Genomic DNA, 20,020 nt, shown 5'->3' on the forward strand with positions numbered 1-20,020 from the left:
ATCAAATTATCACAGTGGTAAAAAGGCATGGCTAATATTATCATTGCTTCACAGTATGATAACTGAGACTATTTGTATGGAAGTTACAAGTTCTCCAGCAACCACCTGGCTGTTTTCAAGTTGCTTCCATTTCCTCCAATACCCCAGTGTTAGAAGATTGCTCTAAGTATGCAGGTCAGTGATAGAATCTGGGAAGAGTTAATGGGGATATGGAGAGAATGGAAAATTGAATTTATATAGCATTGATGTAAATGAGTGATTGATGGTTGACACAGACTCAGTAAATTGAAGGGCCTATTGTATGTCATATAGACACAAAGCACAAAAACAGTAAACAGCAAACATAGTTTGCCAGCTGCACTTAAAAGTAGCTGTTACATTTGCTGGATTATATCAGAATCTATGGCATTTTGGAAGGCCATCATGAGTGTGTTGGTAACCATCTTTAGCATCCTTGGATTTTTTCAATACATTACAATGAGTGATATTAAAGATCTGAATTTCCTTGCTTTCACTAGATCTTTGTTTCTCCTTCATTTCTGCAAAAATTGTGCCTTCCACTGTGTAGGAGAGTCCAGTGTTTCTATTTTAGTGTCTTGTATGTCTGTACACAAAGATCTTCCTGCTCATCCACTTACTTGAGACTCCTTTTATACATGGCTTAAAATATGGCTTCCTTCCTTCCAACCAAAATTCTCACTTAAATGTATTGAACTTTAATTTGCAATTCCTTTCTGAAAGTTCTTGTATTTACTACAATTTTCTTTACTATTTATATTTCCAATTTAGTACCATCAACAAATTTAGAAATAGTACTTCTGATTACTACACTTAAAATTTTAATGGAAGTGGTTAACACTGGTAAAACTGGTACTGATCCTGTGAAACAATACTTTCAATTTACTATAGATGTTTACTCTTTTCCATAGATGCTGCCTGGCCTGCTGAGTTCCTCCAGCATTTTGTGTTTTGCTTTCAATTTACCCTCTGTTTTGTGTTTGTACTTATTTAAATATTGGCATAAATAATAGGGTTCATTAAATTATTTTAATATATAATACTATATATGTAATATTTATGATTACCTATTACAAAAGCTTCAAATTTCAGTTTTTCCAAGGCTCGATAAGAAGAGCGGGATCGATGGTCTTTCAATGCCAGTGCGTATGCAGTTATAGCCAATACAAGTGTACTCTTCACATTCTCCAGATTGTTTGATAAGTATTCATTGGCTTTAAGTATGGCTCTATTAACTCCCTAAAATGAATCAGTTAAAATAATTTGAGAACATTTTAGAAAAGTCAAGGAGGAAAACTGGACAATTGGCTCATAATTTTTATTTCCCTCTTATCTTGACCCACCCAGCTCAGTGTGCAATGACTCATTTACTTTTATAAAGTTTTCCATTCTGCTGTATTTGCTGGTGACTCAATCCACTAATAAAACAAAGCCATAATGAAAACAAAATATGATGCAATTACAAAGAAAGACAGTGGCTATATTTCATTAGGAGTTTGAGGAGATTTGGTATCTCACCAAAAACACCTGCAAACTTCTAAAGATGTACTGTGAAACGCATTCTAACTGGTTGCATCACTGTCTGCTATGGGAGGGTGGGGGCTTCGAAATAAGCTGCAGAAAGTTGTTAACTCAGTCAGCTCCATCATAGGCAACAGCATCTCCAGCATTCAAGACATCTTCAAGAAGTGATGCCTCAAAAAGGCAGCAAGCATCATTAGGACCCCCATCACCCAGGACATGTCCTCTTCTCATTGCTACCATCATGTAGGAGGTACAGAGCCTGAAGACACACACTCAATGATTCAGGAACAGCTTCTTCCCCTTCACTATCAGATTTCTGAATGGACATTGAACCCATGACACTATTTCACTACTTTTTTCTTCTCTTTTTGCACTACTTAAATAATTAAACTTTTTAAATATATATTAAAACTTACTGTAATTTAGTTTTTATTATTATGTATTTCAGTGTACAGCTGCCACATAACAACAAATTTCACAAAATGTCCCAGTGATATTAAACCTGATTCAGATTCCAATTTCTCTCTCCAGATACCACCTGACCTGCTGTGATCTCCAGCGTACTTCCACAGTGTAAGTAGTTATTTGTTCATGTATTAAAATAAAGCCTGCACCTTGTTATAACTGAACAACTTGCCAAGCAGTACAATTGACACATCTACAAGATCAATATTTCATTAATGAATAAATGTATATCTTTATATTATTGCATCGAAATTATATTTCACCAAGTTCCTTTCTGATATATATATATATATATATATATATATATAAAAATAACATCTTAACATTTTAGCAGAACCTAAGATTTAAATAAAATTCTGCTTGAAGTAGGTGATAGTTTTCTTACAGTACTACTTGTGCATGGTTTTATTTTCACTTACTTCAGTACTACAGAAGGGAAATGCTTTTTGAATGGCAATATTGGTAAATGCAGTGAGAAACATTGTTTTATCCAAAGATTTTTCCTTCAATGAACCCTGTAATAAACATATTGGGTATAAAATTACCACTGTAAATATCTTCTGTGGATCATGATTGAGATTTCACATTCAAACTCAAACTCAGTTCTGCACTAACCTGTAATTGTATTGGAATATAACTGTAATTATCTCTGAAGGATCCATCAGAGTTTTGGCAGTTATAGGTGAGCCAAAATACTGTTTTACATATTAATTGTTTATCCAGTGAAAGGTATTCACTGACTTGTGCCAACACCCTTAATACAAAAGCTGTTAACCTGGGAAATAAAGAAACAAGCTATTTTGATTAATACAAAATTTGACTGAACTTAATGGCATACAGAGCCATGAAAAAATAACACTACTATGATAACAGTGAGTATATCTTATCTATAAGTATGAACAGAAATTTATAAGCTTACATAAATTGCAGTCTTAGTAAATTTAAAGTTTTCCATTAAAAATAGGTTACAAGCTACCAGTCAGAATATTTGTATTTGCAATACTGTGATGTCTTAAATTGTAAAGGGATATAATGATATAGCAGAAAGCTACTCTGTTTTAGGCAGTTCCTCAAGATTGACAATGACTTCATTCCAAAGGAGCAGAAGGTGTTTAATGTGAGGTGGTCATTGCACATTAGATGACATAGTACAGAGCCTGGTCTGAAGGCAATGAGATCCAAGATGACTGGAAACCAGGCTCCAAACATACAGAAATGTGGACTTAACAGACACATACTTTAAGTATACAAGGATACACTCTGCTTTAAGTTCTTGGGTTTTAACATATCAGATGCAGCCACAATGAAAATGCCAGCATCTTTACGGGAAGATAGCAGGAGAATGCGGTTGAAAGGAATAATGAATCAGCCATGATAGAATGGCAGAGCAGACTTGATGGGCTGAATGGTCTCATTCTTCTCCTATGTCTTATGGTCTTTACTTTCTTAGGAGGTTAAGGAGGTTCAGCTTGTTAATAAACACTCCAACAATCTTCTGCAGATGTATTGTTGAAAGTATCCTGACTGGTTTCATCATGCTCTGGTAAGGCTACTTGAATGCACAACAAAAACATAAGAAGCCACAGAATACAGTGAACTCCACTCAGTATGCAAAAGGCACATCTCTCCCCACCATTGGCGGTGTCCACAGGAGGTACCTAATCTAAAAGAAACAACCATCATCAAAGATTCCCATCATCTACACTATGCCATCTTCACATAGCTACCATTATAGAAGATAAAGAAACCTGAAGTCCCACACCACCAGGTTTAAGGACAGCTACTTCCCTTCAACCATTTGTGTCTTGAACTAACTGGCACAGCTATAATCACTACAATACTATAACCACTTAGATCACTTTGTACTAAAATGGACTTCATTTTTGTTTTAATTGTGTTATTTCTAAAATCATCAATTTGTTAATTTCGACTGAATACATTTCATCCACTTAGCTTTAAAAACCAGATTTATTTCAGGAAAATGTATTGAATGCTATTTATTTAAAATACTCTCAGGATTAAACCAAATTGACAGCAGGAAGGCAAATTCTAAAAATGTGGGATTTTGTTTTGATTTGGCAGAATAATTTAAAGTTGGAAGTGAAAATACCTTTGATCAATAAGATTCTAAACTACCACATTTAATTAACATTTTTAATTTTAATCTAGTTCAGATATGCTTTAAATGGTTATTTAAGATACTATTTTGCAACTAAGATAATCCAAACGCCATATGGAAAACAGGAATTTTACTCAGTAGAACTTACCATGTGCTGGACTCTCGACCCTTCCACATGCTATATGAGTGAACATTTTTGATGTAGAAAGACATGATATTTGTAATACCTTTACACAATCAAAAAGAAATACACAGATTGATATCAAATAAAAGAAAGAATGTATGACAAATAAATATATTTGATTATATATGAGGGCTGCATACATTTCCTTAATTAACTTGTAATCAGTATGTGCGATTTAGCAATTTTACCATATCAAAAGCAATGGAGTCTCCCTTTGTTGGACCATTAAATCCTCCTCCACCACACCTTTATATAGAGTGATTTACAATAATCTTATGATTAACTGCAGATTGCTTCTTTGCAAGGATAACATCAGTTCCTTTTTATCAACATAAAACCAAATTTAAGTCATAAACAGGAACAAGGTTATTTTTTAAATCCTCATAATTAATTAGCCTTACACATTATTTGCCTTGGCATATTTCCTACACATAGTTTATTTCTCCACTTTTCTTTATGAGATTTCAGAAAATTATTACCAACCTATTCCTAGTTTATTTCCTGTTTTGCTCCCCCCTCCCACGTAGTGCTGTTGCCTAGCAGCTCCAGTGACTCAGGATTGAACTTGACCACCTGAACTCTCTGTGTGGCATTTCTATATTTTCCCAGTGACTATATAGACTTTCCCTAGATTTTCCAGTTGCCTCCCACATCCCATTAGTTACAATAGTTTATACACAGTAGATCATTGGTAGGAGAATCATAGAGGAAAGGGAACTGACAGGCAGAGAATAGATTATAGGTCGATAAAAGGATTGTTCTATGAGTTCATATAGACTTGAAGGCCTCCTATATCACTAGAAAAATGCTGAATGGTGGGCACAGGAAAAAGGGGACAGAGTTTATTCTTGCTGTATTTTTCTATGTTTATGTACATCTTTGTATCATTTTCAAATTAATTACATTGCTGTCTTCAAGATGAGGAAGGAAATGAAGGAATAGTTAGGAACTCAAAACAGAGTGCTGGGGGATTCCACTTATCACACAATCTGTATTATTCTGAAGTTCAATATTAGTAGACAATCAAACAGAACTCTCTGTTCTGTTGTTTTTCAATAATATAACATCCAGTTTTTACCTATTGAGTCACAGGGAAAAACTGAATATGTTCCTTATCTGAAAAAGTTGTGTATGAAAATAGTACACACCCTCTCTCATTTTTTTCTTCATTTTCAGCTGCGTCATCCTGTAGTTTGATCCCATCACATTCCAATTATTGGTCTTCTCCAGGTAGTTATAAATGAAGTAGACTGGGGCAACATTAAGTACTTCTGATTCAGCAGAGCCATAGGGTAGATCGATTAGTTTGTGAACACCCTTAGGATCTAAAGCTATTGACATTGCTTCACCAATGATGTCACCTGTAAAATTTCAGCAAAGCACAGTTCAGCATTACTGACATCTACTGTATTAAACAAATTGCCAGAAATTAACAAGATAGAAAGCACCTGAAAGGGAAATTTAGATATACACACCTTTTTGCTCAGATCAAGGCTTATACACAAACTAATTCACATTTTTGTTGGGATATAAGTCACCACATATTTCAATATATTTAATAGAAAACTTTATTTTACAATTCCTTGACTAATCAAAGAGCCATGATAATACCTTGCACTGTTAGCACATTTTGTGGCATTGTATTTGGGAGAATATTTAATGGTATTCTTAATGGAATTTCAACCCTTCTCACTAAAGTGCCTAAAAGAAAATGAAAATATAAACATTAGTCAGAATAGCTCTTAAAACGATACATTATATTAAATGTTAAGTTGGAAACAATAAAAACAGACCCAAGACATTGACTGGATCCAATATGTAGGCATAGTTCTTCTCTTTCTTAATTCCTTCGGGCTGCAGAATAAATCAGAAATTAACAATGAACATCAACACCAAAATACAAAATAATGCCTGTTAATAAAGAATATCTGGCATTTACTTAGTAACCAAGGGTAACTGTGAAGAGGAGACACTGCTTCACTGAGAGATTCAAAATGAATCTATCAGTTCAATTCAAGGCATTAACATCATTTTAATTATAAGGTGTAACTTTAATAGCAATATTTACATTAAAGAATTTTTATTTCTTTTTGGATTCACTTTTTTGTTCTGGGGTAGTGATAATGGAGGCTAAGTGCCAATATGTTAAACTGTGATAAATGCAAGGACCAATGATTTACCAATAATCAACAGCTAATACATGGGAGCTAACTTCAACAATGTATATACTTAAATTAAACCTATCAATATTCAGTGTTATCAGACAGAGATATGTCTAGGTATAAAACAAGGACAATGCACTATGATATGTAAATGTATATCTGACCCTGTTTTCAAGCCTACTTTTTCCAACTTTATTGTATTAACATGAATTCCTATATTGACATTTGTAAATCTCATCAAACTAATTACAAGTAATAGTCAGTTTGGCATAGTGACAGTCTGTGCCAGTGTGCAACTACAACTAATAACTTTATGAAAATGATTAACCCATTAATCTGTAGCAGGACTTCCCAACCATTTTTTATGCCATGGACCTCTACCAGTAACCAAGGGTCCATGGACCCCAGGTTGGGTACGCCTGGCCTATAGGTTTTCTGAAATGCACTCATGAACTTAGACACTTTAAAATCTTTTACAATAGTTCCACAATGCCTCAAGAAGTTAAATAATTAAATTAATGGCGTGATGCAGCAAAGATCTGAGCTTCAAAAATCAATACAGACTGAATTTATTGATTTAATGAGATAGCACCATTGGCAACTCACCCCTGAGTTGAGAATTCAGATTCTTTCACTGACTTGGGCTCCAAAATCACGGAATGCTTATCTCATCGTCAATCCTTAATGCCATTTAATTTTGCACCCATGTTTTTTGAACTTTAGAATTTTCAAATATGACCAATTTCAAGCCCTGTCCTCCAAGAACCACTTTGCATAAGCTCCTATACATTCAATATTTAGTCACTCACAACAAATCCTTTATAAAATCCTTTTCCACTAATGCCATAATTCCTGCCAATCTCGATTGACATCTGCGGCAAGAAAGTACTTCACCCTGTTTCATTGTTATTTAATAGTATTACGAACTACTCTGATGCTTTATGTGAAAATCACATAAAGGACAAAGCTTTCAACAAAATGATTCGCAGAACAGTATTGTCAGTTTTCTTTGAATAATGATGCACTGAAATTGATATTATGAATTTCAGCCATCATTTTTTGGTGTATTGTTAATCTTCACAGTTATTAGAATTCAGCCCAGCAAGTTCTAATTAAGTAGCCCTTCATGGCTATTGCCAGGCAATCTGGACAAAAATTTTGCCGAGGAGACTGTATTCATGTCGTTCCGAAACCTATGTTGGAAAAATGAGCAATCCTGGCAATTGCCTGTGCCCACTCCACCTCTGGTATGAACAGAAGGTAGATGAAGTCTTTGATCTTTAAGAACAGGGTTTGGAAGATTCCTGAATGCATCTGCAAGCAGCCAACTATGAGAAATGCTAGAGGAAAGCGATTGAAGGCCGGAAAGAACCTACAGCAAGGGAGCCAACGGTGAATGGTGTAACTAGCACCACAGACAAAGTAATAAGGAACATACAGTCTTAATAAGACCATAAGATACAGGAGTAGAATTAGGCCATTTGGCCAATCAAAGCCTGCTCACCATTTCATTATAGCAGATACATTACCCTCTTAGCCCCAATCTCCTGCATTCCCCTCCTATCCTTTCATGCCCTGAATAACCAAGAATCTATCTACCTCTGCCTTAAATATGTCCATGACTTGGTCTTCATAGCCTCCTGTGGGAACGAATTCCACAGAACTTCTCTCTGGCTAAAGAAATTCCTCTTTACCTCCATTCTAAATGTTCATCCATCTATTCTGAGGCTGTCCCCTCTGGTCCTAGACTTCCCCTCCAGAGGAAACATCCTCTCCATATCCACTCTATCTAGGCTTTTCAACATTCAATAGGTTTCAGTGAGATCCCCCTCATTCTTCTGAATTCCAGTGAATAAGGGCCCAGAGCCATTGTCAGGGGAAAACCTAGTTTGAAACGGGGTCCAGAATAGACCCTATGAACTGTGCTGCTGTTAAGAGAGAGGGAGACAGAAACTGCTCGAAAGATTGATGTTATGGTTTCTCTGCCAGCTTGTTTACCTTTTCCCTGAGGTCACTTGCCTGCTTGTTGAAGTTCCTGCAGAGAGAGCAGGACAGAGCAGGTTGATGGACAGCTGGTGTCCAACATGGAAAGATAAAAGCCAGGTCCGCTGTTACACAGAGAGACACACCATGAGACACACAGTTCAGACACTGAACGAGCTTTGTTACACCCACAGGAAGGTGGGAGGTTTTGGAGGATCAATTCGGGGAAATCGATCAGTGGCTCACAGTGTGAAAAGGTGCGACTGATGGGGAATTATTTGTATGTCCATCCTTGCCTGGGTGATAATTCCGCCACTGAAGAACGGTCATACGTATCATGGTCATAGTCGGTAACCACAACAGGACTTTGGAAGACCACAGGAAGATCAACAGCATCACCTCTCACCTCTCTCTCTCTCCCCAACGTTACTCAACTAACTACCTCGAACTGAACTGAACTCTCTTCATCACATCGTAATACTGTACCTACTTACCCCTAGGTTTGAAAGAGCCTAGTTTTGGTTTTATTTCCACACATATATATCTATATATCATTGCTAACCTGTTCATTATATTTGCATTTATATTACAGTATTGCTCAGTTACTAATTAACACTATTAGTTTATAGCAATACAAGACTCCAGAAGGTTTTCCATTTCTGCTGGTTCTTAAACCCGGTCACGGGGTACGTGACACCATCAACTGGTCCTCGTATTTCATTTCCGGAATCATACTCATGAACATTGTCTGAACCCTCTCCAATGTCAGCACATCCTTTCTTAGATAAGGGGCCCAAAGCTGCTCACAATTCTCCAAGGGAGGCCTTAACAGTGTCATATAACACTTCAACATTACATACTTGCTGTTAAATTCAAGTCCTTTCAAAATGAATGCTAACATTGCATTTGCCTTCCTCACCACCAAGTCAACCTGCAAATTAACCTTTAGGGAATCCTACACAAGGACTCCCAATTCCCTTTGCATCTCAGATTTTTGAATTTTCTCTCCATTTAAAAAAGTCTACTCTTTTATTTCTTCTACAAAATGCATAACCATACACTTCCTGACTCTATTCCATCTGCCACTTCTTTGTCCATACTCCTAATCTGTCAAAGTCCTTCTATAACTTTCCTGCTTCCTCAACACTATCTATCCCTCCACCTATCTTTGCATTGTCCGTAAACTTCACCACAAAGCCATCAATTCTGTCATCTGAACCACTGAAATATAACATTAAAAGTGATCCCAACCCAGATCCCTATGGAACACCACTAATCACCTGCAGCCAATCAGAAAAGGCTCCCTTTATTCCCACTCTTTGCCTCCTGCTAATCATTCATTGCTCTATCCATGCTGCAATATGCTGTACTGAAAGCTGTAGAAAATCAGAGAAGGCAAAAATGCAGTTTGACAGTTGGCCCTTTAAACAGGATGGTATCAGATAAAACTAGAATAGTAAAAACTATAAAAACTCAAAGGGATTTTAAAACTACTGTTTTCAGGAGATATTTGGCAGAAATTCAATCACACAACTCTTAAATGAACTGGGATGCTTGTTGAAAATTGACTTAACCAAGGATGGAACCAGTAAAGTTAAAAATTATGATTATTATATTAATAATTAAGGGTGGAATAATTACATAACTATTCCATCCTTGGTTAAGTCAATTTTCAACAAGTACCCCAGTTCTTTTAAGAGTTGTGTGATTGAAGTTTTGCCCAATATCGCCTGAAAACAGTAGTTTTTAAATCTCTTTAAGTCTTTACTCCTCTTTTAATACTGTGATTCATTCCTCAATCTGTTCATTACATCCATTTTCCTAATAACTTCCATTTTTATAAAATTTAATTTCTGCAGAAACTTTGAAATTGCTCTCAGCTGTTTCACACCACCAGTTACTTTAATTCCAGTCTGTGACATGCTTGGAAATTCTTTTCAATCTAATGGTACTATTCAGTCCATTTACTGTACAGCTCCTGTGTCTTATGTTTTACAATGTATACAACTGGCTTCACAGAATTCCCCACATACTTATTTACAGTACAGTTAATGATCAAAATTTCAATCTATTCATACAGTAATTTGTATTCCTATTGTTGTCTTAGCAGAAATCATTTTGGTGGTCTGTTCTGCACAGCTTAGTGACTCTTGAAATAAACCTAATGAACCTTCATTTGTATCACTTTAGATTTACTACGACAAATATGAACATTGTTAGTCTTTATTTTCCATTTGTGTAATGTCATCAAATAGGATTCACAATTTAAATTTGTCCTTTTATGTTAATTTCTTTTTTTAGAAAGAAGATGATAAATTGAAAAGTAATTACATACCACCACGCGCAACTTAAGCACTGTAACTTCATTTACAGTATATTCAGTATTCAGTGTGAAATTTATGCTGTGGACACCTATTTTCAGGGGCAGTATAGTGAATGTGAATGGGAGTGCTGAGAAACCTTCCAAGGTTTTCCTTTGGCAAGCAGTTTTCTGTTTTCCTTCAGCACTTGTATGAGAGCCTTTGAATAAACACGTTCCCTCTTCTGTACTCATTTGTACACAAACCTTTAAACAAAACAGTGTTAATTAATTGCTGGAGAGAGGAATACTCATGCACTTAACTGGTATCATTCTCACCTATAAGGCAAAGTTCCGACTTCAACTTCCATAATGTGTATTGTGTGCAATGTAGGTACAAATACATACCACTTTAATTAGGTACAGGGGTAGTCCATGACTCTTTATTCAATATGATCGTAGCTGATTTGACTGTAACCTCAACTCCATATTATAGCTTACTAATCTTTCAGCTAAGATTAAGTAATCTTTCAACTATTTGCCTATCAATAATCTATCCACCTTTCCCTTAAAAATATATAAAGACTTTTGTTTTTACTTTTTGGAAAGGTTCCAAAGATTTACAATCACCTGTGAGGAAAAAAATCCACCTCACCTTATTTTTAAACAGTAATCATAGTTTTCTTACTTCAGTCATAGGAAATGCCCTCCCTATATCCAGTATATTAACTCTCTTCGGTACCTCAAATGTTTTAATCAAATTTCCATATAAGCAAGGCTAACCAATATTTTCTCATAAGTAAACCATACCATCCAGTTTTCAGTCTGGCAAACCTTCTCTAAGTTGCTTCCAATATAAAGACATGCACAAAATTACATTGATTTTAGTCAAGCTAAATTTTGAACTCCATAGGACTGTTTTATTTTGGTTATATGAACAACCAATGCCACATTCTTTAAGGCATATTTATGCAACTTTATATTAGAACATAGAAAAAATACAGCACAGAATAGAGAACCATGACATCTGTACCAAGCATGATGCTGAATTATCTAATTCCTTCTGCCTGAACACAATTCATATCCCTCCACTCCCTGCATGTTCATTCATCTAGCTAAAAACCTGTTGAATATTATATTGTATCTGCATCCACCACCAGCCCTGGCTGGGTGATCCATTTACCTAGCACTGTTATTAAGTTACTAAGATCTTTGTTTTCATCTTGAACTTTAAATGAAAACTTGGATGAAAAATTAATTTACTTAAGCAAAGTAAGGGAGGGACTAAGCCTGTGCTGTCAGACTCCTCTCAGCATATAGTCAATAGCATAGTACTGTAATGCATTTTCCTAATAAAGAAGTCATGAAAAAATAATGAATATTTAAGATGTACCAATATGCTCTCTGCCTTATAATTATACACAGAGGCTCGTAGTTGAACTTGTTCCCCTCGCACAACAGAATAAGGTATTTTTGCTTTTAGAATCACATCTTGATAAACTGTCATCTTTATTGGTTCAGCAACACATACACCTGCATAAAAGATAAAAGATAAGAATCAAGAATTTTGGTTAAATTGAATATGATATTTAATATTGGCAACCTCTAAAATTGTCCAGTTGTTAACCTACCAGCCTTAGACATTCCAACTCCTTGCACTTCCCAAGTAGTCAGTGAATCGGGCAAATTTTTGATCAACTGCTTAGTACCTGAACTAAACATATTTAGAACATAAAAAGCAGTATCAATGTACAGTATTTATAAAGCCTGAATTGTATATTCACTATATATGGAAACAACATATATTAATTTATAAATTTATTAATTTATCAATCTAGCTTATTGTGTAATCATCTAAAATCTAGAATATTGAGAAGCAAATTAAAAGACAACCACTAATGGGGGTAGATAGATAGATAGATAGATAGAGAACAAATGTTTTATTTGTGAATACAGATGGATTATTTGAAGAATACCAAGCAAATCTGTAGAATATTATTTTGAAGTTTCTGCTGTTTTTCTTATATTTACTTTATATTTGACCATTACATCTTCTTAACAAATTAGTGAACAAAAAGGGATTAAAGAAATAAATAAAATTTCTTTTAAATGAATGTTGTTAATCAAATGTTGAATTAATTTTCATTTCATCAAGTTTAGTACTTACTATGGATACCTGTGGTAAAAGAATTGAGATTGTAAGTACATACAGTATGACAAGTAAACTCTTCTTGGGCTTCCAGCTGGGTACAGGTATCGATTATTACCAACATTTCAAAACAAAGAGTTTATTCGTCCCATACACCGAGAAAACACTAGATCTTTTCTTCTTTTTTTTTGCATACAGTATGTTGTTACCAACCATCTAAATTTTACATAATTGGAATGAAAACTGCCTGCTTCATCTACTTCAAGACTTTACAGATTGTTGGTACTAGTTCAAAGTTGTAAAACTCTCCAGATGATTGTTTAACTGCATTTTTCTTTGACAAGTATTTTACCTGATGCTCTGAACCCAGCCATTAGAAAATAGCCACTCAATAGCTAAACCCTCTGGGATTCAACAGAACATTAAAAAAGCCACAAGATTGTAATTTTTATTTGTTTATATCTGACGTAATTTACTCAGGTTATCCGTCTTGCATTATTCCACAGGAATGTCTTCATTAGCTAGTGCTGATGCATATCTTTTTATGCACAGTACTGTGCAAAAGTCTTTGGCACATATATATGGCACAGTACTGAAGTCACTTTATGTATTACACTGCGCTACTGCAGTGTAAAAAAAACCCAAATTTTATTATATATGTGAATAATGGTATACCTGATTTTGACATGGGTCTCTATCGTAGATTGAGAGTGGGAAAGGAACAGTGAGAGGGGAATTATGGTTAGGAAAATGGGAAAGGAGACGGGAGGGAGAAGGAAACACTATAGAGACATTCTGTAATGATCAATAAACCAATTGTTTGGAATCAAATGACCTTGCCTGGTGTCTCAGCACCGAGTGTGTCTACACCAATTCCAAATCCCACTCTGGCACTCCTTCTCTGCCACTAGTTCCACACCCCACCCTCACTATTCCCAACACACTTTCCTCCTGTCAGATTTACAAACTTGCTGTCCACTTCACATTGACAAATACAGTAAGTACTGTGCAAAAGTCTTAGGCAGCCTAGCTATATATCTGTGCCTAAGACTTTTGCACAGTACTGTATATATGTTATTTTTCAAATATGTAATAAAATTTTAGACAGCCTAAGAATTAATTGGAAAGTTGATTCCAACACTCAAACAGAGTAATGTGTGTCATTCTCCGTAATTACATTTTTCAACTATAAAAGCTTTAGAGTGAACACTACACTATATATATTGTCTTTATATTGTGAATGGATGATAGAATAAATATAATGATATCATTTAGATTTCAAATAGACATTAAAACATCAGAAAAGTTTATGAAAAAAGCAACTCTCGAAGAAATTTTCACCAATGTAAACAAATGAAATACCGTTTGTAAATAAATCAAACAGATGCCTTTTAAAAACTAAAATTGTACATCTACAGCATATCAACCTTTTTATTTAAACTTGCAGAAAATCATTTTCTACATTCCACCCTGTCAAAAATACGTTCTGCTTGGTTTTTAGGAATTTGGCTGCAGATTATTTGTATAGCTATCCTGTATATATAGCTAGGCGTGCAGAATCCTTGTAAAATAAAAAAAATGTAAATGCTGAAAATATGAAATAACAACAGAAAATACTGGAAATATTTAGCAGGATAGGCACCATCAAATCTGAAAGATTAACTGATGCTCTTTCCATAGATGCTTCTTGATCTGTTGAATATTTTTCCAGTGCATCAGTTTTTATGCAGAATGTTTCTATATGAATAGAATAGGTTTATCTTTCCACTTACATATGCTCAGAAATGGACAGTTTTCTAGGTTGTGCTATAGAACTGAGGTCTCTTTTTAGCATGTACATTTCCTGTTGATGTTAAAGTGATAACAAAGGCTATTTTCTGACTGAGCTTGATATTTGTTCTCAGATGTATCATGACAGAAATAAAATGATGACACCATAATGCACACTAGACAAAAAAGCTTTGTTTTTTCATATTTCTCTTCACAATTATCAGTGAACAACTGTGATCTCTTGCAACCTGTCAGTCTTTCCCTGTTCATTAGGCAGCAAGAAACAAGGTGAAAGAGTAAGTTCAGAAAGTTATCTGATCAAAGATATACAAGTTGTTGAAGGAAAGAGAAGTCAAAAAAGTAATGGAGAATCTACAAGATAAAGCATTGAAAATAGAAAACCATATGGTGGAGCATCAATGAAGAGGAACGGATTTTATAAAGAAAGACAGGCAAGATAAATTAAAGATACATAACAATTTAAAATTCAGTGTAATTTTAGATTTGCTTCTTCAAATAAAGCTATTTATTTTTTTGATCACTCTAACTTGAAAATACCCTAACTTGAGAAAGGATATTAAATTTATGTCTGGTGTGATGTCTATATAAAATATGTCACAAGATCTTTATCAGCAGATCATTTATAAATTGTGTGGTAACATATCATTAAGAAAGTGTACTGCAGAAATTACCTTTCTGAAATTTCATGGACCTCCCATAGCCAACTTTCTGGAAAATAACTACGGATCTTTGGTGCCTCCAATTCAAATGCATTGTTCATTTCTGGTTTTGTGATTAAAACAAATAATGAAAATGTGAATAACAGATAGAACTTACATTTTGGAAGTCTGACCAGCATTATTCTTGAGATGTCTAAGCCCCACATACAATCAAATAAAAACAGTTTAATCTAATAAGGAAGACTAACATGGTTCCATATATAACAAATGGAGTCCACTCATTTAAAGATGAACTAGGGAGCTTTTTTTTACACACAAGCACAAGACACTTGGAAATTGCTCCCTCAAAAGCCTGTGTGTGTTCAGTCAATTAACAATTTTAAAGCTAAGATTGATTTTTCTTTTGTGCTATAGTAACACAATAAATTCAACAAGAGCAATAAAATGGAACCAAAGGATAGATCAACCATATTTGCCATGATACCTATAATGTCTCAACAAGATAAGATGCCTTTTCTAGTCTTATGTTCCACTAAAGCAGAACACTGCAACGTAAATACACACCTATAAAAGAGAAATATTCTGTTTTTAGCTTTCACTCCCGCACTATCCCTACCCATGTCCATCCTTATCATTGACTGCAACTACAGTTCATCCTATATAGCTACTTATCCCAGTCTACACATTCATTTTCTTCCCTAGATTCATGGTTATTTCTTAATCTTGACCTGTCTACTTTCATTGAAGACAAAAAAAAATCAGTCATTGCCTCTCTGCCTAATGGCATTTTCTGTCAACTTTCTGAAATATTATTTATCTTTGTGTCTTCAACCACAGCACACCTCCAACTCACCATCACTTTCCTGCATCTTTCCAATACCTCTTAATGCAACTGAATCCTTGATTTCCTCACTTGCAGACCCCAGTCAGTTTGGACTGGCAGCAACTTTGTCTCCACAATCTTCATCAGCACAGGTGTATCATGATACTGTGTGTTTAGCACCTGCTCTACTCGCTTAGCTTTATACTCGTGACTGTAAGGCTAAGTACAGCTCCAATAGAATATTTAAGTTTGCTGATGATACTACTGTTGTAGCCGTATCAAAGGTGGTGATAAATCAGCATATGGGAGGGAGACTGAAAATCTGGTTGAGGGGTGCCAGAACAACAAACTCTCATTCAATGTCAGTAAGACCAAGGACCTGACTATTGACTTCAGGAAGAGGAAACTGGAGGACCATGAGGCATCAGAGGTGAAGAGGGTCAGTAACTTTAAATTCTTCATTATTATCAGTTCAGAGGATCTGTCCTGGGTCCAGCATGTAAATGACATTAAGAAGAAAGCATGGCAGTGCCTCAAATTTCTTAGAAGTTTACAGAGATTCGACATGACATCTAAAACTTCTATAGATGTGTGGTGGAGAGTATATTGGCTGTTTGCATCACATCCTGGTATAGAAGCACGAATGCCCTTGAATCCTACAATATGTAGTGGATGTGGCCCTGTCCATATAGGTAAAGCCCACCCCACCATTAAGTACTGTTGCAGGAAAGCAGCATCCATCATCAAGGACCCTACCATTTAAACTATGTTCTCTTCTCACTGCTGCCTTGTATGTACAGGAGTCTCAAGACCCACACCACCAAATACAGGAACAGTTATTACCCCTCAACCATCAGGCCTTAAACCAGAGGGGACACCTTCACTGAACTTCATTCACCCCATCACTGATCTGTTTTAACAACATATGGACTCACTTTCAAGAGCTTGTAATCTCATGTTATTGTTGTTTATTGCTTATTTATTTATTATTATTATTATTTTAATTTATATGTGCACTTTGTTTGTTTGTCCGTCCTGTTTGGTGTGGTCTCTCATTGATTCTATTGTGTTTCTCCCTGAAAATGAATCTCAGGGTTGTATTTGGTAATTGATGTACCATCAATAACTCTCGGAGACGTGAGGCGAGAGATAGGCTTTTATTAGCTGGAAGAAAGCACTGTCAGCAGCAAGAGACCATCACACAACATCCTGGAGACTGAGGGAGGAGCAGTGCCTCCAATCGCCTTTATACAGGGGTCTGTGGGAGGAGCCTCAGGAGCAGTCAGCAGCGGGGGGCATGTCCAGACAGGTATATGTAGTTCACTACAGTAATATATACATACTTTGATATGAATTTTCTTTGAACTTTGCAATAGAGAGGCATTTCAAAGTGCCTTGTTTTTTTCTCTTGATAGTAGTGACAAAGATGAAGAAACTTGCTGTGAATACATGCCCTAAAATGCTGTGTGAGGCTTCTGGAATAGCAACCAAATTATTGATGTCTGGTCCAGAGCGATGGATACATTTCTTTAGTTATTGTCCTCAAATAAGTAGATACAGTTAATACAATATAACTGTATTAATATGTAACATTAAGGTCCAGGTAGGCATAATTCCAGACTACTGAATGTTTTCCATTTAAATATGTTTTAAATTATTTTTTTATGTAAGTTTGTGCAGTACTATAATAAATTTTCCAGTGATTGCAGCAAGTTTAAAGAAGCATTGGAAATGGGGTTCCTGTGACATTTGAAGGAATCATAGGAAATGAGGCATGAGTTAAAAGGGGCGCCTGTGAGTTTAAGGGAACCTGGGAAACAGATCCTGAACTGACAGGATTTCTTAATAATCAGTAGATTATCAAAGCTTTACTGCAGAGAATTGGTTTTGATGGGGAAGAGTTTACAGATATCAAAAGGTTTTCAGTCAATCAATGTAAAAGCTTCGTCTAATCAGGACAGAGACATTACTAGTTGACACCCATCATTTAACAAAAATAACCCTTGGTTGCAGCTGCAAATGCATTGCACTGCTTTCTGCGTGTTAGTTATTTGCTGGTTTCTAAATAAACCTTGAAAATCTTGAAGAAAGTATTTCCTATCACTAGGATCTGTGGCTTATCTCTTAATTTAACTAGGTGTGCAGGGAAAATAACCTTTTGGGTTCCAAGACTTACCCATTCTTCCTAATGTCAAAGTATCTAAAGACTGCGACTTCAGCTTCTCTGCATAATTGCAGCATTCTAAGAATATATGTCTGCAAGGTTCAGGTAACTTGATTCTACTTGCTCTTACAGAGCAAGACTGATTTAGAGGGTAGTCCCTCATTCCATCTATGCAGCACTTCTGTTCCACAGCATTAGTAAAACTGGCAACTGGAAATATAAAAGTATGATTGAAACATTATTGACATGATCACATCATTTCCAGAATAATTCACATAAAGCTAACCAACTTAAATCTCGCATTCCAGCAAAGGAGTATTAAAGTGTCAAAGTACAGAAACTCAATCCAATTTTATGTGAGATTCTCCTACTCAGAAGATCCAGTTTGCATATAAGGCCAATGTTGTTTTACACACATGTACACAAGGCTCTGTTACTGCTGAGCTAGCTAAAGAAATGCAGGAATGAAAGGGTTAACATATGAGGAGTGTTTGAGTGTTTAACATATGAAGGCCTGTACTCACTGGAGTTTTGAAGAACTATAGGGAATCTCATTAAAACCTACTGAATATTGAAAGGCCTAGATAGAGACTACGTGGACAGGACATTTCCTATAGTTAGGGAGTCTTGCACCAGAGGGCACTGCCTCAGAGTACAAGGACATCATTTTAGATAAGAGTTGAGGAGGAATTTCTTTAACCAGAGGAAGGTGCATCTGTGGAATTCGTTGCCACAGATGCTGTGGAGGCCGAGCCATTGGGTATATTTAAAGTAGAGGTTGATAGGTTCTTGAATAGTAAAGATGTCAAAGGTTACTGGGAGAAGGGAGGAGACTGGTGTTGCGAGGGAAAACACATCAGCCAAGATGGAATGGCCATACGAACTTAAGTGGACTGAGCGGCTTAATTCCGCTCCTATGTCTTATGGTCTAAAAGAAGGAAGAGCCTTTTAGTTTATAGTAGATGATAAAATGTGGATGGGGGAATAAGGAATGAAGATGTTTGACCTGGAATTGCTGAAGCAAACTTTTCCAAATTCATTCATGAGGTTTTCTAAATCTCCAAAAAAAAAGATATTATTTTAACCCTACCCTTCATTAGAAAGTGGACAGGCAGATAAAACTTCCCACTGGATTTATCTATTGACATGCTATTCTTTTAAACAGTCTTCAATTGTAAACTATGGTAAAAATTCTCATCTCTCCTCTGCATTGACCATTAAGGCAATGAAGCATCCAGACCAGTAGGATCTTTTAAAAATGAGTTTAGCACAAATGCTGCTATAATAGGACAATACAGTTGAACTACTTAAGGGGTCAGTCAAGACAACTAAAAGTAAGTCTTCAGATGAAATTGGAAAATGTTTCCTCCTGAAGGAAGATATTTACGTATTTATGTTCTGTTGCTCCCCTCTAAAAGAAAGAGCTTGGAAACTAATTGTAAGTCAAGTGGGAATGGGAGGAGGGAGAGGAATTTAGTCAGAACTAGGCCCTGCCATGCCTGCATAGATAGGGGTAGCATCTGAAAAACTTACCTGGGATAGGGACAAGAGCTACAATGTTGTAATTGATCATGTAGCTTTTTCTCTTATTGTGGAAATGGATATCACTTTAATGCTGAGTTGGGTTTTGGAAGACTGTCAATGCATATTATTTTAAATATCAACATGAATCAGTAGCTT

General features: G+C 35.7%; 1 protein-coding gene across 1 annotated transcript in view; it reads right to left on the reverse strand.

Annotated features, from left to right (window-relative positions):
* The window catches only part of c5 (complement component 5), a 109,809-nt gene that overhangs the window by 39,633 nt on the left and 50,156 nt on the right, over window positions 1-20,020 (reverse strand). The window contains exons 17-28 of the mRNA XM_073052670.1: window positions 18,353-18,550; window positions 15,366-15,456; window positions 12,386-12,468; window positions 12,148-12,287; window positions 10,791-11,021; window positions 6,104-6,164; window positions 5,922-6,011; window positions 5,459-5,671; window positions 4,275-4,353; window positions 2,623-2,782; window positions 2,427-2,522; window positions 1,086-1,257 (exon numbers count right to left, since the gene is read on the reverse strand). Of these exons, the coding sequence (XP_072908771.1) occupies window positions 1,086-1,257; window positions 2,427-2,522; window positions 2,623-2,782; window positions 4,275-4,353; window positions 5,459-5,671; window positions 5,922-6,011; window positions 6,104-6,164; window positions 10,791-11,021; window positions 12,148-12,287; window positions 12,386-12,468; window positions 15,366-15,456; window positions 18,353-18,550 (1,614 nt within the window). The remainder of the gene's footprint in view (window positions 1-1,085; window positions 1,258-2,426; window positions 2,523-2,622; window positions 2,783-4,274; window positions 4,354-5,458; window positions 5,672-5,921; window positions 6,012-6,103; window positions 6,165-10,790; window positions 11,022-12,147; window positions 12,288-12,385; window positions 12,469-15,365; window positions 15,457-18,352; window positions 18,551-20,020) is intronic.

The sequence above is a fragment of the Hemitrygon akajei genome, chromosome 7, assembly GCF_048418815.1.
Source record: "Hemitrygon akajei chromosome 7, sHemAka1.3, whole genome shotgun sequence".
NCBI lineage: Eukaryota > Metazoa > Chordata > Chondrichthyes > Myliobatiformes > Dasyatidae > Hemitrygon > Hemitrygon akajei.